Here is a 23,389-nt window from a genome sequence, read left to right on the forward strand (position 1 = left end):
CAGATCTCTATATAAAACCTAGTATTTTGGAGGCCTCTGATAAAAGGGAATTTTCATGTTGAAGCTGTTCCTTGAAGTATTTTTTGAAGTATTTTTAAATTAAAAATTAAGATTGTAGCATGGCTAAAAAATTATTTTTCCCCTCTTCCACTAGATTACAGATCTCCTTGATGTTGTACTGGACAGTTTCATCAAAACCAGTGCAACAGGTGGCTTGGGATCAATAAAAGCTGAGGTCATGGCAGATACTGCTGTAGCTCTGGCTTCTGGAAACGTGAAATTGGTTTCAAGCAAGGTAATCACTTTTCCTTTGCCCTCTGGACTATGGCATAATGTATCTCTTTTTGTTATCAGAATGTTTTTTTGTTTGTAACTAGTTAAACTGAAAGTGTTCAGTGATAAAACTTTTTTTAGCCCCTGTTTTTAAAATTCTGCTTCCTTACAGGTTATTGGAAGGATGTGCAAAATAATTGATAAGACATGCTTATCTCCAACGCCTACTTTAGAACAACATCTTATGTGGGACGATATTGCTATTCTAGCACGCTACATGCTGATGCTGTCCTTCAACAACTCCCTGGACGTAGCAGCTCATCTCCCCTACCTCTTCCATGTGGTTACTTTCTTGGTGGCCACAGGGCCACTCTCGCTTAGAGCTTCCACACATGGATTGGTCATTAATATCATTCACTCTCTGTGTACCTGTACACAGCTTCATTTTAGTGGTAAGTTCCAGGATGGCAATTTGTGTTTCACCAGCTCCTGTCTCCATTTTACATCACCTGATTGACATAGATTATCTATCTTATTGTTTATTATGGTGCCTTAACACAAAACTCTTAATTTAAGCTGCTCATTCAAAAAGAATAAATTAATTCCATGCCATATCAAGCTATAGACTCTTGTAGCTGCCACACAAGCTAAAGACTCAGCACCCATTGACAGTGTTGATTGCTGGCACTAAAGCACTGAGAATTAAGATAATGTATCTGGAGGGTTGGCTTAGGGAGCATGGTTATGTAATTTTGACATGATATTCAGATTTTCTAAATTCAGAATGAAACATGGCATCTGAAATTTAAAACTTAGTTTCGTTAAAGTATTTTCTTACTTATTTTTCCTTTTACAGAAGAGACCAAGCAAGTTTTGAGACTTAGTTTGACAGAGTTCTCATTGCCCAAATTTTACTTGCTGTTTGGCATCAGCAAAGTCAAGTCTGCCGCTGTCATCGCCTTCCGCTCCAGTTACCGGGACAGGTCATTCTCTCCTGGCTCCTACGAGAGGGAGACTTTTGCTTTGACATCCTTGGAAACAGTCACAGAGGCATTGCTGGAGATCATGGAGGTATATAAGCCAAAATGATAAGGAACTGAGTTAGGTCCCTTTTTTAACCCACTCGTACTATATAGAAGAAATGTTGGTTTATTTTGTTTTGCACTTACTACTTAAATAAAAACACTTTTATGGAATATGTTTATTGGTAACATATATGTTATTTATTTGATGACATTACAGTAAATATCAACTAAATGTTTCTAAAAACAGTTATGTGCATAAATATATTTCAGAGTATCCTTTCTTTTAGGCATGTATGAGAGATATTCCGACATGCAAGTGGCTGGACCAGTGGACAGAACTAGCTCAAAGGTATGTCTCAAATTAAATATAAGTTGTAAAAATATGTGTGTTTTCAAAAAGATAGCTAATACTCATAATCAGTATTTTAATTATTTATTTATTGTGTATAAAAACAAAAGTTTTCATAAGCTCTTTGCGTCTTTTAATTGCAGATTTGCATTTCAGTATAATCCATCCCTTCAACCAAGAGCTCTTGTTGTCTTTGGCTGCATCAGCAAACGAGTGGCTCATGGGCAGATAAAGCAGATTATCCGTATTCTCAGCAAGGTACCTCTCCTCCCTCCTCAGTGTTGGTGGTTCCCAAGTTATAAAGCTTGCATTTTTCTAAAGGACATTAAATTTGAATTTAATAAGATGTGTTGTGTGTTACTTATTGAATCTTTAAACAGTGGGTTTTATTTTCTTCATTGTAATTCTTTAAAATGAAGAAACCTTCTCCAAAAAAGATGTCTTAAAAAGAAAATAAGTATTTTCTCTTTTGCTAAGAAGATACTCTTAATATTTTACCAGTTTTCAAAGACTTTATATGGTAAAACTGCAGTCTTATATAAAATTATTTAATTTGTAATAATTATAATAATGCCTGACTTCTTAATATTAGAATATAATATAGAAATATTCAAAAATAAAAGCCAAGTGTGCATTGAGCTAATTACCTAGATCACTGTAATTGTAAATAATCTGCCATTTATTAAATAAAAAATTGTTCTTGAACTGATTCTGAGATTCAGTTTAGGAGTTAATGTTTTATTTTAATGAAAGTAAAATAAAGAATTCTGTTTCCCTAAAAGGCACTTGAGAGTTGCTTAAAAGGACCTGATACTTACAACAGTCAAGTTCTGATAGAAGCTACAGTAATAGCACTAACCAAATTACAACCACTTCTTAATAAGGTAATAGAAAATGAGTTTATTCATTTTGGGTACTGGTGGTAAATCTTTTCTTTCAAAGAGTTCATAAAATAGGTGGGTTGGGAAATGTAGTTATAAAGAAAAAGCTATAGTTAAAGTAGTTATTTGAAATATTTACATTAGAGGAAGAATAAGTATGAAGATTATGTTCTCAAATGCTTGTTTTTTGTCTCATCAGTGGTAAAGTAAAAATATGTATATATTCTTAATTCTTTTATCCAGTAAGTAGTGATGGACTATCTGCTATATGCCAAGTACTGTTTTAGGTGCTAGAGATATAATACTGAACAAAGCCAATGAAGTTCCCTACCCTCATGGAACTTATATTCTAGGGTGAGTGGGAGTACAGCATGGATAGATGATAAGCAAAGTAAGTAAAATCCATAGTATGTTAGTTCATGGTTATTATTGTGGAGAAATGTAAAGCTGAGTGAAGTATACCTGATTATGAAGAAGATGATATTTAAAAGGAATAAAATGGTGTGGCCACTGTTTTAAGATGGTCTGAGCTCATCTCAGCTTTGTGATCTCAACCAGGTCATTTAACATCTCTGGCCATCATGTTTGCACATTGGTAAAATAAGTAAACTAGACTAGCTAATGGCATAGTTTATCTTCCAACTCTAAAGTTTTGTAGAATTTTGTGACTTGAGTACCAACATATGCAAGACTTTAAAGAGATTACAGAAAAATACTTATATGCTCCTGGTCTTGACTTACATAAGCATTCTAGTCCTAAATTATATAAAATGATTCTCTGTTCTTCATCTCACAAGTAAAAATGAGACTCAAAAAGGCTAAGTAAAAAAAAGAACCATGATTCTAATCTAAAGCTGTGCATGTATTGCCCTATATACCACACTGCTAAAGAAGGGTTCCCAAAATAAATATTTTTATTTCAGAGCATCAGGAGACCCTTAATACTGGTAAGAGTGACAAGAACATTGAAAGGGTGAATCTGAACAAACATTAAAGAGGGAGATAAGTAGGATTTAGTGTGGAGAAAGGGAGTGATAGCAGTAGGATTGTATAGGTGCTGGATCAGTGGAGGGATGGTAAGTAGACCATTCTATTTGTTAGGGAGAAACTGTTCAGGAAAATAGTGACAGGGGAGGTTGTAAAGATAGAACTAAACTAACATTCAGCGTTCTTCAGGAAGGAGTTTGGAAATGTACCCATATGTTTTCAAGCAAATAGGTAATATGACAAAAGCAGGACCTAGAAGGGTCATTTGGTAGTAGAGTGCAGAGCAGATGGGAGCATGGAGAAACTGGAGGTAAAAAGAATCCACATTTAGAATGAATAAGGTTGACATGGAATAGTGTCATTAGCTATAAGCAGATGCAAAAGAGATTAGTTTGGAAGAATCAATAAAGCTTGTTGCCCTAGCTGTTTTGGCTCAGTGGATAGAGCGTCAGCCTATGGTGAAGGGTCCCAGGTTCGATTCCCGTCAAGGGCACATGCCTGGGTTGCGGGCTCGATCCTCAGTGTGGGGTGTGCAGGAGGCAGCCAATCAATGATTCTCTCTCATCATTGATGTTTCTATCTCTCCCTCTCCCTTCCTCTCTGAAATCAATAAAAATATATTTTAAAAAAAAAAACAAAACTTGTTGACTGGATTTGGAACCAGAGTGTGGGAAGAAATCGAAGGAGATGCTAAGGTTCTCAGTGTCTGGTTACATACAGAGAATAGATGAAGAGCTTACCCATATATTTACCTTCCCCAGAATAAAAAACATGCCCAGAGTCACATACTAATAAAGAAAGAACCATGTGATTTGGGGATAACATGCTTTGTTTTGTACTGAAGTGTGTTGAACGAGACTGTTTTGTGGTTCATGTTACTAACTTGAACGTGTCTCCTTGGCCAGGACTCCCCTCTGCACAAAGCCCTCTTTTGGGTAGCTGTGGCCGTGCTGCAGCTCGATGAGGTCAACTTGTATTCAGCAGGCACCGCACTTCTTGAACAAAACCTGCACACCTTAGACAGTCTCCGGATATTCAATGACAAGGTAAGGAAGCCTTCTATTGGGATTCTTAGATTACGCACATTTAGAACTCCTCTGTTGTTGTTTTATTATTATTATTATTATTATTATTATTATTATCCTTTTAAAATCAGAAGAGGTCCCTAACTTAAATATGAATTTCTATAATGTAACTTACCAGCTCATTAAAAAATTTAAACTTTACTGCATACTTTCTGAATAAAAATAGTAGAAAACAGTACTTGCTCAAAACTAGTAAATAGAATAGGGATAAATAATACTTAGTAATAATAGCTACCATGTCAGGCTAAATTTTATAACCCTAAGGTTAGCATTCTCCATCCCCCATTTCACATGTAATTGAAATTTACTGAGAGAGTAGAAGTTGAATGTTCTCACCAAAAAGGGAGGGAGGGGTGAATATGTGAGATGATGCATAAGTTCAGTGCTGCTCTAAACACCTCACTACATATATTTTATATACTTATGCTTTTGTTTCTTTGAGATCAAAATCTAGACAGACCTGAGCATGACCCTAAACACTTCAGTTGTTAACTTTCAAAAATTTTTATACATAAAGAAATCACTGGGGTTCTTTTTTTTTTTAATATATTTTTATTGATTTCAGAGAGAGAGATAGAAACATCAGTGATGAGAGAGAATCATTGATTGGCTGACTCCTGCATGCCCCTTATTGGGGATTGAGCCTGTAACCCGGGCATGTTCCCTGACCAGGAATTGAACCGTGACCTTCTGGTTCATAGGTCAACACTCAACCACTAAGCCATGCCATCCAGGCTCACTGGGGTTCTTTAAAAAAATAAATTTTTTTTAATTAAAAAGGCAAATTCCTGGGGTTTAACCACTTCCCATGATTCAGAGATGGGATCCAGTACCTTTCACCTTTAAACAAGCATCCTCAGTGACTTTAAAGTGAACCACACTTTAGGAAACACTATTAAAATCTTAATTATCCTGGGCACATTGCATAGAGTTTTGGAGTTTCAGTTTCCTCATTTTCCCACCTAGAATGTAAAGGCCACCAGGGTGAGTCGTTTTTGTCTGTTTAGTTATCTGCAGGACCTAGAACTCTGCCTGACACATCAAAACCACACAGTAAGTCTTTAATAAGTAAAAGAATGAATAAATGCATAAATCTATAAAAGGGAGCCAATAACCTTACTGCATATGATTGCTTTAAGGTTTCAACATAATCATAATAATGCATCTGGCATTATTGTATACTGTGGGCAGTGAGTGAACTCTCATCTTTGTCATGAATTTTCTGTCACCATGGTACACAGAATGCCAGGCACACAAAAAGCCCATACAATGGTGGTCTTATTTAACACAACAAAAATTATAATTTTTAAAAAGTCACAAGGATGTAAACTGACAGTCATTTAGTTTACATTTCATCTTTCATCATCTTATTTATATTATTGCTTTTCTTACATTAATTTATAGTACCTTAATGTTCTGTGGTTTTCAGTAGTCTTGAAAATGATTTCTTTCAGCTTGAAAGGATTGTTTATCTAGTTATAGCTGTTGAACCAATAAGTGGTCCTTTAAGGAAAGTTCCTGTGTGAACACATCAACCATCTCACTATTGTCTTTAATAGAGTCCAGAGGAAGTGTTTATGGCAATCCGGAATCCTCTGGAATGGCACTGCAAGCAAATGGATCATTTTGTGGGACTCAATTTCAACTCTAATTTTAACTTCGCACTGGTTGGACACCTCTTAAAAGGTAGAGGGCTTGTGTCAGAATATTTTTATGAAATGGTATCAAGAATTCAAAAATATTTAAAATAATTTGGCTCATGTGTCTTATTGTAAATGCAAATTTTATCTGCTTTATTGAATTATGTTTTAATATATGTTTTTAATCGAGCCTAATTTCCCATCCAATACCAGATTTCTTTAAAAAAGCAAAAGTTGATTATTATAAAATTCTTAAATACTAAACCTTTTAATATCTATATTATTATTTAACACTACCTATATATCTTTTTTATTATCAAAATAAGACAGACTGCAAATAAATAATATTTTCTAACATGTTACTAAAATAATATCTTAGTGATTTGGTCACAGATTTTCTTCAACTTGTTTCTTATTTATTGTTGATCAACCCCATTATTACATCACCTTTTTGGTACATCACCCTCACTCCTCCAAATGTCTAGATTGCAATAGCTGTGATCAGCCATTCCTCAGAGCCAGCTCTTTCCCTTCCTAATTTGGCTTTACTGCCTACTGCTGACTTCACTGCATGTTAGCTTTGGTTAATTAACATGGGACCATCATGGCCAGAGATGGCAGTTAACAGGGACAGCATATAATGGTGAGTCAAAGGCAAAATCAGTGAAAAGGAAGGACTGGAATAAAGAGCTGGCATGAACCAGTGATTTTAAGCAGTTTTGGATTTGGCCACAATAGAGACTCAAGGTAGAGCTCGAGTCTATCCCAGTGATGGGCAACCTTTTGAGCTTGGTGTGTCAAACTTCGCCAAAAAACTGAGCATAACTCGGGTAGTGTGTCACTTTGAGGAAAAAACTAACTCTAAGACTCTAGTCGCAAATGTTTCATCCTCAGAAGCAGCAAATGTTTCATCCTCGGCATGCGGCCGCATGTCATCAGAAATGGCTACGCGTGACAGTGCTGACACACGTGTCATAGGTTCGCCATCACTGGACTCTATCCTATATAATAAAAGCCTAATATGCTAAGTGTCCAGTTGCCCGGTCAGCCGTTCAACCAATCAAAGCGTAATATGCTAATGATATGCTAAGGCCGCTCAACAGCTCGCTATGATGTGCACTGATCACCAGGGGACAGATTCTCAATGCAGGAGCTGCCCCCTGGTGGTCATTGCGCTCCCACAGGGGGAGCACTGCTCAGCCAGAAGCCCTGAACCAGGCTCACAGCTGGCAAGTGCAGCGGTGGTGGCAGGAGCCTCTCCCGCCTCCGTGGCCACACTAAGGATGTCCGACTGACAGCTTAGGCCTGCTCCCTGTGGGCCTAATCTGTCAGTTGGACAACCCCCGAGGGCTCCCGGACTGCAAAAAGGCACAGGCTGGGCTGAGGGACATCCCCTCCACCCCCCAAGTGCACGAATTTCGTGCACCGGGCCTCTAGTAGTTTTATATCAACTTAAATGATTTAAAGCTTGAGGGAAGGATCATGGAGGTAGTTTTTACCTAATATAACACATATACCCACAACTTTGAATGTATATACAGGGTGGGGCAAAAGTAGGTTTACAGTTATGAATATGAAAAGTTTATTCTTATATTATTACTTGTTGATTATGGTATTTTCCATATGAACAACTGGAACCTACTTTAACCTACTTTTGAACCTACTTTTGCCCCACCCCATATTTGATTTCACCACTGCAAAAAATATTGACAGTTTTAATCTCTAAGGTGAATAAGGATTGTTCAAAAAATACTGCACTTACTACAGGATACCAAGAAGAGGGATTGCAGTGGGGCTGATAGAGTGCTTGTTTATTCTGTACTTCTAAAAGAATAGCAGATATTTTGAGTGTACAAGCCCCTATTTTAAAATGTAGTAGCATTAGTGATTAAACGCTGTCTGAAAATTAAGCTTACCCTTTAATCAACCCTATTCTCTAGGCTTTGAGAGCATATACTTCATTTGTCATTGAGTTTTTTTAAGTTAAAAAAGAATTTTTAGGGGAGCAGAGGTGTAGTGGGAGAGGGTATAGGGGGGATAAATGATGATGGAAAAAAATAAGAATTTTTAAGCAATAGAACCGTATTTTCATAAGATATCTTAAAATGAGTTTCATGGAATTTTAAAAAATCTCTGCTGCTTTAGGGAATGGAAGATCTAAAATACAATCATCTTTCCTAATTTCCTCTCCCTGAGGTACCTTAGAGCAGTGGTTGCCAACCTTTCAGACCTCATGGACCATCAGCTGGCTACTGCTGCCTTAGAGTTCTAAGAAACATTCTGTTCTACACAACTTAGTATTTAATCCTATGTATAATTAATTAACTTCTCATAGATGTTTGTTTTGTTTCCAAATGGTCTTCTTTCCTTTCAGAGTTGCTAGTCACAGAATAAGCGCTCAACAAATACCTGTTGAAAGAATAAACTACCTTCTTGTCTGTTTTTGTTTTTTGTAGGGTACAGACATCCTTCACCTGCCATTGTTGCAAGAACTGTCAGAATTTTGCATACGCTACTAACTCTAGTTAACAAACATAGAAATTGTGACAAATTTGAGGTGAATACACAGAGCGTGGCTTACTTAGCAGGTAAAAACACAAAATAGACACAATTAATCTTACCACATCTGTATCTAAGGAACTTCAGAAAGATGCAGACACCTGTGGGTCAGTCCTTCAGCTGGTTGTTTGACAGGATGAAGAATTCACAGTCCCATCCCATGGTGGTGGTTAAAATTTTGAAAGTTTTGCCAAAATATTTTTTCTTATAAAAGAATTTGCATTAAAATATGAAATGTGTTCCTTTTGTCATCTTTGTTTCAAGATAACATGTGGCTCCCTGTTGTCTGTCATAAAATCGGAACTCTTTGGCCCAGCAACCTGGACCCTTGAACAGAATCAGCCCAGGCCTCATTTTTAAATTTTATAGGCCTCATTTTTTCATTACCTCTCCAGATGGATGGGCTATTTTAAGGAAATATATTTGCCATCTCCTAGAAGTGCCTTTCTGCCTCTTTAATATTCATTCCTGATGCCATTTGTTTTACCTAAAATGTCTGCCCATCCCCACCATTCCATTACCTTATTTGCTCTTACCTGATTTCTCTACTCAGCAATACTTAACACTTATGTATAGTCATTTGATGGAAAGTGATGATTCCCAGTTTAGCAGACTTCCGTTTGTGGCAACTTTTATTTGAATCATTTACATCTCAGAGAAATGGACCTCATACTACCTGCTCTGTGTACTTTTTGTGTTTGTTGAGCTCAAAGCTTCATTAGAGGACTTGAAATATAAGATGCTTATTAAGTTTCTTAGTTTATTTCATGTTTATGTACAGGCTCCCAAAAAACGGGCTGTAAGTCTATCCTCAGTGTTTTGTATCCTTAAACCCTGTACTCCCTAGGGCTGTTGATCAATAACAGCTGTTATCCTTATCAGGAGGTTATAAGAAGTGTGTCCTGTTTTAAGTCAGCTGCTGATTTGTTAAATTTTCTAATCTGCCTTCTTTTTCCTCTTAGCTTTACTCACAGTGTCTGAGGAGGTTCGAAGTCGCTGTAGCCTAAAACATAGAAAGTCTCTTCTTCTTACTGATATTTCAATGGAAAATGTTCCTATGGATACATATCCCATTCATCACAGTGACCCTAGCTATAGGTAAATGGACTTCTTCTGCCACAATTGCATAATTATACTCAGGTTTTTATTTTAATGTGTTTATGGAGGCATGCAACAGAAAAATCCAGGAGGGAATATAGAGATAATCTAGAAAGAATTTGTAAATTAAAACTCGTTTTGTAAATGTACAGTGTATTTTATGTGGGTTAGTAGTAGAAGAATTATCCTTCTAATCTCATTGTGCTACTGTTAACATTAGTTTGCTTCTTTTAAGCACAAACCAGTTGAATAATGAAAACAAGTGATCTTAAAAATTATTAGGTCGGGGGGTGGGGGGACAGTGGGGTGATAAGGACACATATGGAATACCTTAGTCAATAAAGAATATATACATGTATTAGGTTACAGGGAAGGGCCTAAGAAAAAAACTGTCATGAAAAACATCATTAATGAAAAACAACTAAGCTATACAGATTTGTAAAAGAAATGTATGTGCCAACACATTTGTTGTATTATATCACATTAAAGTTATTTAAAAGTGTTTTATAACATAATTTAGATGATCCTATATAATAAAAGCCTAATATGCTAAATATCCGCTCAGCCAATCAAAGCATAATATGCTAATGATATGCTAAGGCTTCTCAACCACTCGTTATGATGTGCACTGACCACCAGGGGGCAGACACTCCAACCCGTAGGTTAGCTTGCTGCTGGGATCTGGCCAATTGGACTAAGCCAGACAGGCTGGACACACCCTGGAGCCCTCCCGAGGTCCCTCCCCGGCTGGCCAACCTCCTACATTTCTTCCCAGCTCATTGTGCACCTGTGGGGTCCCTTGGCCTGGCTTGCACCCTCTCGCAATCCAGGACCCCTCGGGGGATGTCAGAGAGCCAGTTTCGACCGAATCCCACAGGCCGGGCCAACGGACCCCACTGGTGCACAAATTCGTGTGCCAGGCCTCTGGTAAGGTAATAAAATATGTCCACTATATATGTGTTTTTGAGGTAGTACATTTTTCTCTATAAAAGAGAAATTACATGAAAATGTCATCATTTAGGGATTTTTTTACATTTCCAATTAAGTGAAAGTATCTTTAAATTTTAGATAATGTTGAATATAGGAAAGTAATCTTATATTTATAGAGCATTCAATTTATCAACATCCCACTTTAAGCCCCCAATAAGTTCCCACTGAAATTTTAACAATGTATTGCAAAAACTTTCAAGCCATACTTGGTTTTCGACTGTCTTATTCTTCAGTCATTCCTATGATTCTATTTCTTTGAGGTATACCCTTTTTATTTTGGAAAGGAGAAAGTGAGTTTGTGTGTATTCACCTGTCAAGTATAAATTAGGTTGATTTTCTTGGTTTTTGAACTAAGAATACAGTTGCCTATTTAAACTTGATTTTCCCTGATTTAAAAATCAATGTAGCACAATTTTATCGAGCATTCTATGATCTATGTTTAAGATACTGTGGCAAGAAAGTGGATTCTTTCTGAAGATATATTAAGAGTTTGTACCCTAAAGCCCTTTAATGCACAAGTTTAAAATTAATTGAAGACAGCCAGGTGGAAGGGGCAACCAGTGGTTATATTCTTCATCATGTTGATTAATTCTTCTCAATCGTTTAAATCTCTCAGGACACTGAAGGAGAATCAACCATGGTCCTCTCCCAAAGGTTCTGAAGGGTACCTTGCAGCCACGTATCCAACAGTGGGCCAGACCAGTCCCCGGGCCAGGAAATCCATGAGCTTGGACATGGGGCAGCCTTCTCAGGCCAACACGAAGAAGTTACTTGGTTAGTGTCTCTAAATTATCTAAGATCTCTTGGAATTATTTTTTTAAATGCTCAGATACCTTCACTCTTGGAGAATTATTTGAAGCTGTTCAAGTTTATCAAAATTTCCTGGTTTTGATGTAGCAAAGTTTTTGATGCCAGTCATAAGAGCGTTTGATGGATCAGTTAAGCCTTATCAGTTATGAGGAATGAAAATGAGACCTTAAAACAGTATTTTTCCAATTCTTAGACTAAATACTGTGGCCAGCCTTGTTTTGTTCTGCCATGGCCAGGCAGCAGGGAAATGCGAATGGGAGAGACATTAGCTACTCACGCAGATGCAGGGCCTTTAACAATACAGTTCCTCATTATCTGAGAGAGAGCAGGATACATCAGTATGGTATGAAGCTGTAATAATGCTATTTGCCATCTTTTCTTTAAAAAGACAAAATGGTAAGATTTTTTAATACTATGTTTTTCTATTACTAGATATGATCTTGGCAGTTAAGATTGTTCAGTTACATCACCATTTGTCAGTGAGAAGTGTACCTAACGTGCTGTGAGACCCTTTCCCTTTTCAGCAACTGATAGCAGATAATGAGAACTCACTGAGTCCACCTCACCACAGAGGAGATGCAAATGGGGCTCTCACACAACACTGTTACTGAAATACATTGGGATCCATATTTCAGCCACCAACACTGATGGCTCAGTGGGTTTCAGTTATCCATGCAAGTATATTTTTAAGTGTCTAGGTATTGGGAAAATTTTGTGTTCATAAGGAAATCAGTGAACAAACAATAGTGTGAAATAAATAACCTGCCAGTAAACCATAAAAACAATTGAAAACATGAATATTAATCCCTGTTGCTAGTCACATAGGGCTGTTACCTTTTGTTTGTGTTCCTTTCTGTTTATACTTTGCCATAAATAATCTTCTAGAAGTTTCCTGGTTACTTTGTGTTTTGTAATTCTGAATTTTCATGCCAAGGAAGTTATAAATGAAAAATTGGTTTCAGAGAAAATGCAGTATTAATTTCATTCACCTCATGTGCTGGATGAAAAAGTTATGGTCTTGCCCTAACTGGTTTGGCTCAGTGGATAGAGCGTCGGCCTGTGGACTGAAGGGTCCCAGGTTCGATTCCGGTCAAGGGCACGTACCTTGGTTGCAGGCACATCCCCAGTAGGGGGTGTGCAGGAGGCAGCTGATCGATGTTTCTTTCTCATCGATGTTTCTAACTCTCTATCCCTCTCCCTTCCTCTCTCTGTAAAAAAATCAATAAAATATATTTTTTTTTTAAAAGAAAAAGTTATGGTCTCTGCTCTGAAGAGCTCATAGTTTGGTGGCTAAGACTTATAATCAACCGATAACAGCATCCTATGTATCACAAAAATAATGTCTTGATGAGGGGAACCTGAGGATCTGGGGAAATTAGGAAAAGCTGCAGAAAGGAGGTAATGTCTGGACTGGGTATTAAAGATTTAATACATTCTTGCCAGGTAGACATAAGACAAGGACAGAATGCATTCGAGAGAAGGGGAATGAATGGCCTGAATAAAGAAAAGTCAGGCAAAGCAGTTGGGTAGCAAATGAGGCTAGAAAAGGATTGGAACTAAATTGTGGGGAACTGTAGGCCATGTTAAGAGATTGGGGAGGGGACATCACCAATTTTTTTATGATAGTTTTTTGGCTACAATGTGGAGAAATGGGGAGAAATTTTTGGCAAGGGGACCATTTAAGAGATTGATACAGCAATCCAAAAACAAAAACACAAAAACATGGTATAGGCTGCGCTAAGGCAGGCACAGTGGGAGAACGGAGAAGAGCAGTCAAGTTTGGGATTTCCCAAGTAGAACAGGTAAGACTTAGTGCAAGTTCCAAATAATCCAACTTTAGTGCTTTACTTTAAATAAGAGGAAGCTATTTAACATCAATGCAGTATAGGATTAGAAAATCCAAAGGCAAGTGGGAAATGGTACTATTTGCTTTTTTTAAAATGTGGGGTTTTTTTTTTTTATTGATTTCAGAGAGGAAGAAAGGGGGAGAGAGAGAGAGAGAGAGAGAGAGAGAGAGAGAGAGAGAGAGAGAGAAACATCAATGATGAGAATCATTGATCAGCTGCCTCCTGCACACCCCCCACTGGGATCAAGCCCATAACTTAGGCATGTGCCCTGACTGGGAATCAAACTGTGACCTCCTGGTTCATAGGTTGATGCTCAACCACTGAGCCACTCCTGCCCGGCCTATTAGCTATTTTTGAAGCATCTTGCAATATATCTATTACTTAGTACTTTCAGGCAAGCAGATCTTTTTTTCAAAGTTTGAAGAATTAAAATCAAACTTTGAACTTGCCTACTTTTGGAAGTTCTTTACTATCTAATTCTTGGCACCAGCAGAATTTCTTAAATTGATAAAAGGCTATTAAGACATATCTTTGCTACTGTTAACAGTGCATACCATAAGTTTATTTATTATCAAGTATTATACTTGTTGGTGGCGATCGGTTTACCTCCAGTGTAGTGCATGTAATATCAGTTTAACTTAGACCAATAAGGTACATCCTGCCCTAAAACAGAAAGCTATGGGAACAAAATTCCTTGAGAAGATGGAGAATAAAGGAGAGAAACCACACCCTAGGGATATGTTTGAGTTTCTTTGGGTCCTTAAGTGAAAACCTAAACATTTTGTGTCCAAACATTTTCTTTTTAGTATAATCCAAATCACAGACACTGTGGTTAATGACTTTCCATATTCTGTAACTTTTGTTTATAGGAACAAGGAAAAGTTTTGATCACTTGATATCAGACACAAAGGCTCCTAAAAGGCAAGAAATGGAATCAGGAATCACAACACCGCCCAAAATGAGGAGAGTAGCAGAAACTGATTATGAAATGGGTGAGAAACAAAGTTAATAATTGATCTAGATCATTGAAAATCAGGTGGGAGATTACATTAAAGCTGTATTTGCTTTCCAGCCATTTCTTAGAATCTTTAGGATGAAATATAGAAACATTTGCTCTTTTTCAAAATATAAGCCATACAGTTCTTAAAATGACTGTTATCCTAAAACCTCTGTATAGAGTAACCATATATATAATCTATAGCATTGTAAACAGCTAGTCAAAACTTTTGTATAGGTGAAGAGTAATTCTGCATGATGTTTATATTTTAAATGTCTACTAAAAAGCTATTGAGTTTTATAAGTAACTAGAGGCCCAGTGCATGATTGAATCATGCACGTGTAGGGTTCCCTACACACTTTCGCTTTCGATCACGGGGGAGCTGGGTGCCTGTCCGCTGGTGCATCAGGCCTTTCGGAAGCCTCTGGCTCGGCGGTGGCTTCCGAAAGGCCTGGTGCCAGAGAAGACAGGCACCCAGCTCCCCCGCTTTTGATGGTCCGCGGAGGGACGTGAGCTCGCTGCCCCAGAGGCCCCTTCTGTTCCGCAGCACAGCCATGGCACAGACGCTGAGCTCGTGCCGCCCCTGGTGATGCGGGCTCAGCGTCCAGCTGGCCCAATCGGCTACCCCTGCTACCCTGAGTCCCTCCCCCTGCGCCTCCCACTGGCCCAATTGTGAGCGTAGCGGAGTGATGGTAATTTACATATTACCATTTTATTAGGTAGGATATTAAAATGTATTAGGTGAAGTAATATCTAGTGTGTATATTCTGTTAATACAGCTGATCATGTTACTCCATATGTTACTGCAGAAACTCCAAGGATTTCCTCATCACAACAGCACCCACATTTACGTAAAGTTTCAGTGTCAGAATCAAATGTTCTCTTGGATGAGGAAGTACTTACTGATCCAAAGATCCAAGCACTTCTTCTTACTGTCCTGGTAAGGTTTTCTCTTTTTTAGTGTCCCCCCTCAAGTTTTTTTTTCCAGTCACTTAGAAAGTCCTTAAATATTGAAAACATGAAAGGAAGGCTGTCTTCTGCTTCTCAAAACAGATAGCAGTTCAGCCACAAAATATGTTTTCTGTTTACTTTTTCTCACGTTGGCAGGCTACACTGGTAAAATATACCACGGATGAGTTTGATCAACGAATTCTTTATGAGTACTTAGCAGAAGCCAGTGTTGTTTTCCCCAAAGTTTTTCCTGTTGTGTAAGTATTCCTTTTGTGTTTAATTTTTGTGTCTGTCTTAGAGTCAAATGTTTTACAAAAACTTAGGCAAAGTACCACCCAGTAATGTTCACTGGTTGTGGAGAAGGGAACGTAAGATAATGTGACTGATTTTAGCTTAGATGGTGGTTTAATGGACGCTAAGACTCGTGTGATAATAACATCTTTAGGATGATGTTATAACATCATTAGGAAAAGCATTTTCTTATCTAGTTGATTTTCTTAAGTGGTTCATCATGATGAGCATTGTTCATTTCCTCACTTAGGAGCATACCATGAGACTACTATATTTAAATCAGCATACCTGTTTTGGCTTCTTTTTCAGTAGAGCTTTTGTACTTATCCACACTAAATGAAAACAAAATTGACCTCTTTGGGAGATGAGTTTTATGTTCTCCTAAGGGTGACAATCATATTGGCCTCAAAGAGTTCCCAAAGAAACTAGGGGAATTCTATTCCTGATCTAGGCCTTCTATGTAGTATCATTATTTTCTTATTTTTATTTAATATTTAAAATTTTCAGAATTTTAAATAATTGGCTCTTGGTTATTTTAATGGGTGATAGCCTAATTAGAAATAGTTAATTTTCTCTTAAGTTTTGAATTAGATCAGATATTCCACCCCCTCCAAACTAATCTTTTTTGCCTTATTTGATCTGATTCAACATTATTAAACACTGTTAATATTAAATTTAGTTTAACTTTCTAGGTACATATCAACAGTCAGCAGAAATAAATTATTGTAAATCACGCTAATAGTGGCAGATAGAAGGCAACCTTGTCTTGAGCAAACAGTCACCATGTACAGATGGGTAAGCGTGGTTATAAGGACAGCACTTGTTGGTTGTTTGTACCGTATTTTCCCTGGTGACTAAAAACAACAGCAACAAGGCAAACACACAGAGTCATTGCAGAAATTTTAGAAAAGCACTCCTCTCCCTTCATTTTTATCACATGGTTCTGGAAACTATATAATGTGTTTTTCAGTGTATATTTTCATTTAATTTTTCTTTAAAATGTTCCCCTGTTGACTTTTGTCTTTTAGGCACAATTTGTTGGACTCTAAGATCAACACTCTGTTGTCATTGTGCCAAGATCCAAATTTATTAAATCCAATTCATGGAATTGTGCAGAGTGTGGTGTACCATGAAGAATCCCCACCACAATACCAAACTTCTTACCTGCAAAGTAAATACATGTATCGGGAGGAGGATGGTTGGTGCCCTTGCTAACATGTGCGCTGTTATAAAATGCACTGACTAAAGAATTCTTTAGAAGGGGTAGTCTTGTTTATACTTCTCTCTCCATATGCCATTTTCTGACTCTTTTAATTTTATGTTTAATAGATAACTGGTTGGACAACTTTTTAAAATTAAAGTATGATTTTATACTGAGTTTAAGTGAGTTTTAGTCTACTTTGACACATTTTTCAATGTGGGGTATCTGTTTTCTGTATCATCAACTATGTAACTAATTTCTTTTAAGATTAAAGGAGTCTCTTACTTGTTATAAGAGTAACATTTGATTTGTTGCAGGTTTTGGTTTTAATGGCTTGTGGCGGTTTGCAGGACCCTTTTCAAAAGTAAGAAAAAAATGTTTTTCTTTATTGACAAAATGAAAGATTTTATTCATATTAGTGTGCCTGCTTTAAAAGCACAGAATATGCTGAAAACCAGAATGATGATTCACAATAAACACTTTATTTTTATTAAAGTTTCCACCACAGATTCTTTCTAAGAGGCAGCACCTTTAATATGTTTATATATTACCTTTTGTAGAAAACAACTCAGTTCAATTTATGTTTGACTTTTCAGAAGGGTGTGATAAATCTCTGTAGACGCTTCTGCCCTCAGTCCCTCGTGTATCTGCTGATCCTAATGCACACACTGACGTATCTTGTAATGAGGAAGGAGCATTGCCTATGGTTAAAATCTACCTCATGACCTGAAACTGTTATATCTCAATTAAATCTCAATTTTTAAAAAATTACATAATGGAAAAAATGTACCTCATGTAAACCGTTTTTCTCCCACCCTGTTGGGTTAGATTTATTCTTCCCTGAATATATCCTTATTTGCTCCTATTCAGTTTGTTCTTTGATTGGCATTAGTTGATACAGTGCTATGTGAATATGTATTTAATTATTTTCTCTAGATATGGTCACTCTCCAAACTGATTGGTGTTCCTTGAAGGCAGGATGTCTGTTTCTTCCCCCCACAGTAACTAGTGCAGTGTTGCAGATGTACTAAGTTAGTATGGATTACCTAAAACTTATTGTTTAAGGTTAAGAATTGGGAAGTTAATTTATATTGGTTAGTTATCACTGAATATCTCATGCTATGTAAAAGCTGTCATTTAAAAAAAAAAAAATGGGTCCGAAATCACAGAAATAACTATACCAGCAGGAATTTCTGAGGTTTGATTGCAAGTAGCCTTTCACAGTGAATCTCTAAATGGCGGCTGAAATGATAATGCTCTGCCTATTTTCTGTTTTGGAAAATTGATTAGACAGCATTCCTTTAATTGTATTGTCTCGGGATTATTTGGTTTTTATCTGTGCATTGCTTTCAATAATTGCAGGTTCATCTGAAACCTGAAAGTGTAAGCCAAATAACATTCCCAGTTGTGAGTCTCATGGTAGTCTATAAATATTACTCCACCCCCTTTTTTAAATGATCTGTAATACAAAGGAAGAAAAAAAAATAGTAAATTGAAGCCTACAATGAAAATTGAATTAATCATTTTTGGCTTCTAAGAGGTTAAAAAAAGAATGGAGCTAAAATAATTTCCTATTTTCCATTACAGCAAACACAAATCCCAGACTATGCTGAGCTTATTGTTAAGTTTCTTGATGCCTTGATTGACACGTATTTGCCTGGAATTGATGAAGAAACCAGTGAGGAGTCCCTCCTGACACCCACATCTCCTTATCCTCCTGCAGTGCAGAGCCAGCTTAGTATCACTGCTAACCTTAACCTTTCTAATTCCATGACCTCACTTGCAACTTCCCAGCATTCCCCAGGTCAGTAAATGTCATCTTTTTATAAATCTGAACAATACTATTAATATACCAACATTAGGAATTCCCTTGTTATCAGTTTAAGCAGTTTTTTGCTCCTTTATCATGAGGTTCATTTTACATTTCTTCTTTACTTTGTATCTGACTGGAATTTTGTTATTCTATAAAGCTTTCTACTTTCAAACACTTATATATTAGATAGTGAAATATTTAATATTCACAGAGTGTTCCAAGGTTGATAAGTTAAGAGTTTGGGCAGGAAGAGCAACCTAAAGCACATTACCCTATAAGTGGACAGAATTACAATTCCCTTACTAGATATACTAACCTTGCCCTAAGGGCTTCTGTGTCTCTGACACAGCATACTATATCCAAAAACACACAAGGTAGTACCTTAATTCCCTGCAGCCAGCAACAACCTAACAATCTAGAAACCAGCCTGAAAATGTAGGAGTAAATACACAACCAGACAGAAAGGCCATCTCAAGGAAGTAATATCTTAAAGCTCCTAAGCAGATTCCTTACTGTGGAGTCACTCTTAGATCCAAGTGGGAAAAGCATGCCAATTCAACATGCGACTAAAGGGAGATGCAGTGAGATATGAGAGCTAATAGCTCAGTGGGGCTGAGATGAACAAGATGGCAGACATGGCAGACCTGCAGAATTACGGGCTCACTGGGTGTCAGAGTGAATGGTCTCATACAACCCTACGTCCCTGGGGGTGGTCCTGGCTGTAGAACTGATGCCGTTGTGTGTTGTGATGACAGTGGGCAACGAAGGAGAGCTTCCTTTATGGCCACGTTTTCTACTCAGAAAGATACCTTTCTAAATTTTTTTTAAGGTTTTGTGTTTAAAATTCCATTATTGGAAAAGTTACTATACATAGTTCTTTTAAGTGATAGCATGGATTTTCTTTTAAAAAGCCAAATGATGTGTTATAACTATTTTGTGATGTTCAAGATCCGTAATTAGAATCCCTGGGTTGTAATCCCAGTTTTGCATAAACATTTAAGCATCTGTAGCTCTGAAGACCTTGGCAAATACCCAATTCATATTATAAACCATTATATTAAATAACTTTATTTATTAAGCTTTCATTAGGGAAAAAAAGCAACGTATTTGATCCAGCATTTATTTATCAGTCACCTTACTGTGCCTTATCAGGTTCTATACCAACCCCCGCAGCCTTTGGCAGGAAATAAGAGAAACCTGGCCAACTCCTCCCCCTCCCACAATTAACCATGTTCATTTGCCCTCTGTCACTTACTCCCTCGGACAGTGTGTCTCCGAGTGTGGTCCTAGACCAGCAGTGTCAGCATCCCTTGGGAGCTTGTTAGAAATGCAGATGCTAGCGTCCCACCCCAGACCTCCTGCACAAGGAGCCCCTTCCAGCAATCTGTGGTTTAGTAGACACCCCAGTGATTCTAGTGCTCAGGGAGTTTGAAAAGCACTGCCCTAGGATCTGCCAGTGTTCTTGCCTCATAATTGGCATTTCAACTGTTAAAGCAAGGGCAAAAGCTAAACTGTACTTTCTTCTGGATATTGCAGCCTCTGAATTCTTTCCCTCACCATTGTCTCCACTCTTTAAAATCTTAGCATTTTGGAGCTGGGAGCACTGTAGGGTTACTTAGTTCTAGGCTCACAGCGCTGTGTGCAATGGGGAGATTGAGGGTTAGAAGCACTAAGCTCATTGCTTTATCATACAGTTCTTATCTAGAACCCTGTCCAGTGTTCTAACACATTCATTGCTTTATGTAGCTATGATGTGTCTGTCACCTTCTTCCTGCCTTCCTTTCCCTTGTACTTTATTTGTTTGTTTATTGCCGTCTCATTACTTCCATCTGCCTTACCTGAAGTCCAGCACTCCTTTTCTTCTGTAGGGCTCTCTGTTTTCTGGGTTATTTGTTGCTTATAATGTTGATCCCAGTGAGAAAATTAATAGACTCTGCCTATATTGGTTCTCTTGTTTTCAAAGTTAGATTCATTTTGAGCAAACTTTTGCCTCTTTGGCTACTACTAAAGTGATGTTAAACCTGTCAAAATATTAGTTGGGTTTTTATTTAATTTTTATTTTAGTACTCAGATTAATTGGTAGGGGGATGTAATTAGGTACACTGCTTTATGTCTTTAGCTCCATGTAATCATATCCTTGTCTCCTCAATTTATGGAGCTGAGTTGCTGGTCTCAGTGGGCTGAAAGAAGTGATGAATCTTAGCCAGATCCCGGGCTCAGTCTAGCATTTCAACTTGGCTATTTAGCTGTACAGAAAACAGAAGATTTCCCTATCTCCATTCCCATCAGCCAGGTCCCATCAGAAATATTTAAAGAAGCTCTTTATGGTTTGTTATCAAATTACCCAACATCAACCTGTGCCTAGTCTACTGAGCTTTAAGCAGGTGAATGCTCTGTTGCCCTGTGTGTAAAAGCAAAAGTTGCTGATCTGCACAGCTCAGCAGCCCTTTGCTGCAGACTTTCCATGTCAATGCAAGACTCTAGATCTGTGGTGCTTAGCAGGATCTGCCACTGAACTGTATTTTCTTGTAGTTTCCAACATTCTCTGCTGAAATCAGCTAGGTAAGAAATTCATGAACTTCCTCCTCCCAAGCACTAACCCTTACTTAAATAAAAATGTGGCTGGTAATTCATCAGTCACCAGCTTTTGAGGAAGTGGTGGTTACTTAAAATAAAGCAGTTGGCTTTGAAAATGCATTCTTCTTGAGAGATTAGCATAGTCCACTTGTCTGTCCCCTTAGCACAGGACCGTTTTTATAAATCCACATTTAAAACACATAACTGTCTTCTCCCTCCCTCCCTAGTAGAAATTGAACTTGGCATCAGTGAAGCCAATGGACTGTATTCGGAATCAGTGCATATAAATTTGTGTTAACTGGACATAAATGGACAGTTTAGCCAAATGGACATAAAACTTGGCCTCTTCAGGTTTTCCAAGTGCCACTAAAAGAATCCTCAAGAGAACCCATAACATTTATTCTATGACATATAAGAATATTTCAAATTTGACATTGTGATCCATTATTAGGTCCACTGTAGCGAGCTAGGCGTTAATTGAAGAACCAGGATTAAAACTAGAAAATAAACCCTGTTTACCTAGAAATGCTACCTGTGGGACTTTCTTTTTGCACGAGGCCAAGCCATGAATGTTCTAGATAATGAGCAGTGAAGCCTTTTTAAAGCCATATTTTGAGTACTCTTCGCCCATTTCAAGTGCAGTCTCCCTGCATCCTCTCTAGATATTACACAGCAAGTGTACTAGAAAGAAAAATCGAGATGGAACTATATGGACTTTAAAAGAAATCAAATAGACCCATTTCTAATGTGAAATTTAATTTGTATTCTACCAAGACCTCCTACTACTTTTCACACTGTAATTTAATTCAGTAAACATTTGAACACCTATTTGGTAGGTGTATACCTGGGACATTGAAAGATGAATGAGACCCTGGTCACCAAAGACTTAACCGCTTTTCCCCATGGATCTCAGTATTGGTTTTGGGGCTCAAGTTATTTCCTTCTGATCACAAATTCGACATGTACATGTTTTTTATTTTAAGTACAAGAGTAAGCCGAGATAACCAAAAGTCCAGATATTTATCCTACAGATATACTCATTGTTTACTACATACAAGGGACTCTCTTAGACCCCAGGGAGTGGGGGAGCTGGTAAGACAGGATACCTGCCCTCAAGTAGATTTTAGAAGAGTAAGAGCAGTCAAGTGTACACAGCTAACTATTTTACTTGTTTTGTGGTATTTATCATGTTGTACCTTTACCATAAAGTGTGCTGATAGTTCAAAGGAGTATTTTTTAAGAATAATTGGGTAATAATCATGGCAAAAGTTTTACATTTTTTACCCCCAAAAAGTGTGAGGTGTGTATTATAATTTTTTTAAAAAGAAGTCTGTGATCAATTTTAAATGTTTCTATTGATTTTTAGAGAGAGTGGGAGAGAGAGGGAAAGACAGAGAGAAATGTCAGTGTGAGAGAAACACATTGATTAGTTGCCTCCTGCACGAACCCCTGACCAGGGCCCAGGCCAGGGAGGAGCCTGCAGCCATGGTACGTGCCCTCGACTGAAATCAAACCTGGGACCCTTTGGTCCGCAGGCCGACGGAGCCAAACCAGCTAGGGCTATTTTCTTTTGTTTTTTTCTTTTCTTTTTTTAATATTTCAAGAAAAACTATTTTAAATATAATAATGTTATATGCAATGAACATTAATAATTCAAGAAAAATGATTTTAAGTATAATAATGTTACATGCAGTAAACATTAATATTTCAAGGAAAACGATTTTAAATATAATATTACATGCAATAAAAATATTTCAAAAAAAGATTTTAAATATAATAATGTTACCAAAACTGTACTAACATAGTATAATATCACAAAAGTTATAGGAAATATTAAAAATCTGCAGATAACAGAATTACTTCTATCATATTCTAAAATATTTTTTTCTTCTGGCTCTATTTTGGTTCATCAGTTTATGTTGTTCATTATATTCCACATATGAGTGAGATCATGTGATATTTATCTTTCTCTGACTCGCTTATTTCGCTCAACATAATGCTCTCCAGGTCTATCC

The 23,389-nt window shown here is 37.3% G+C and overlaps 1 protein-coding gene across 2 annotated transcripts in view; it reads left to right on the forward strand.

Annotated features, from left to right (window-relative positions):
- The window catches only part of NF1 (neurofibromin 1), a 237,669-nt gene that overhangs the window by 203,860 nt on the left and 10,420 nt on the right, over positions 1-23,389 (forward strand). For both annotated transcript variants that reach the window (XM_008147785.3, XM_008147786.3), the window contains 17 exons: positions 155-295; positions 446-725; positions 1,130-1,344; positions 1,586-1,647; positions 1,791-1,905; positions 2,430-2,531; positions 4,421-4,561; positions 6,160-6,286; positions 8,697-8,828; positions 9,762-9,897; positions 11,504-11,661; positions 14,414-14,536; positions 15,351-15,481; positions 15,649-15,749; positions 16,812-16,954; positions 17,302-17,348; positions 18,572-18,788. In XM_008147785.3, the coding sequence (XP_008146007.1) occupies positions 155-295; positions 446-725; positions 1,130-1,344; positions 1,586-1,647; positions 1,791-1,905; positions 2,430-2,531; positions 4,421-4,561; positions 6,160-6,286; positions 8,697-8,828; positions 9,762-9,897; positions 11,504-11,661; positions 14,414-14,536; positions 15,351-15,481; positions 15,649-15,749; positions 16,812-16,954; positions 17,302-17,348; positions 18,572-18,788 (2,371 nt within the window). The remainder of the gene's footprint in view (positions 1-154; positions 296-445; positions 726-1,129; positions 1,345-1,585; positions 1,648-1,790; positions 1,906-2,429; positions 2,532-4,420; positions 4,562-6,159; positions 6,287-8,696; positions 8,829-9,761; positions 9,898-11,503; positions 11,662-14,413; positions 14,537-15,350; positions 15,482-15,648; positions 15,750-16,811; positions 16,955-17,301; positions 17,349-18,571; positions 18,789-23,389) is intronic.

Source organism: Eptesicus fuscus, chromosome 20 (genome assembly GCF_027574615.1).
Source record: "Eptesicus fuscus isolate TK198812 chromosome 20, DD_ASM_mEF_20220401, whole genome shotgun sequence".
NCBI lineage: Eukaryota > Metazoa > Chordata > Mammalia > Chiroptera > Vespertilionidae > Eptesicus > Eptesicus fuscus.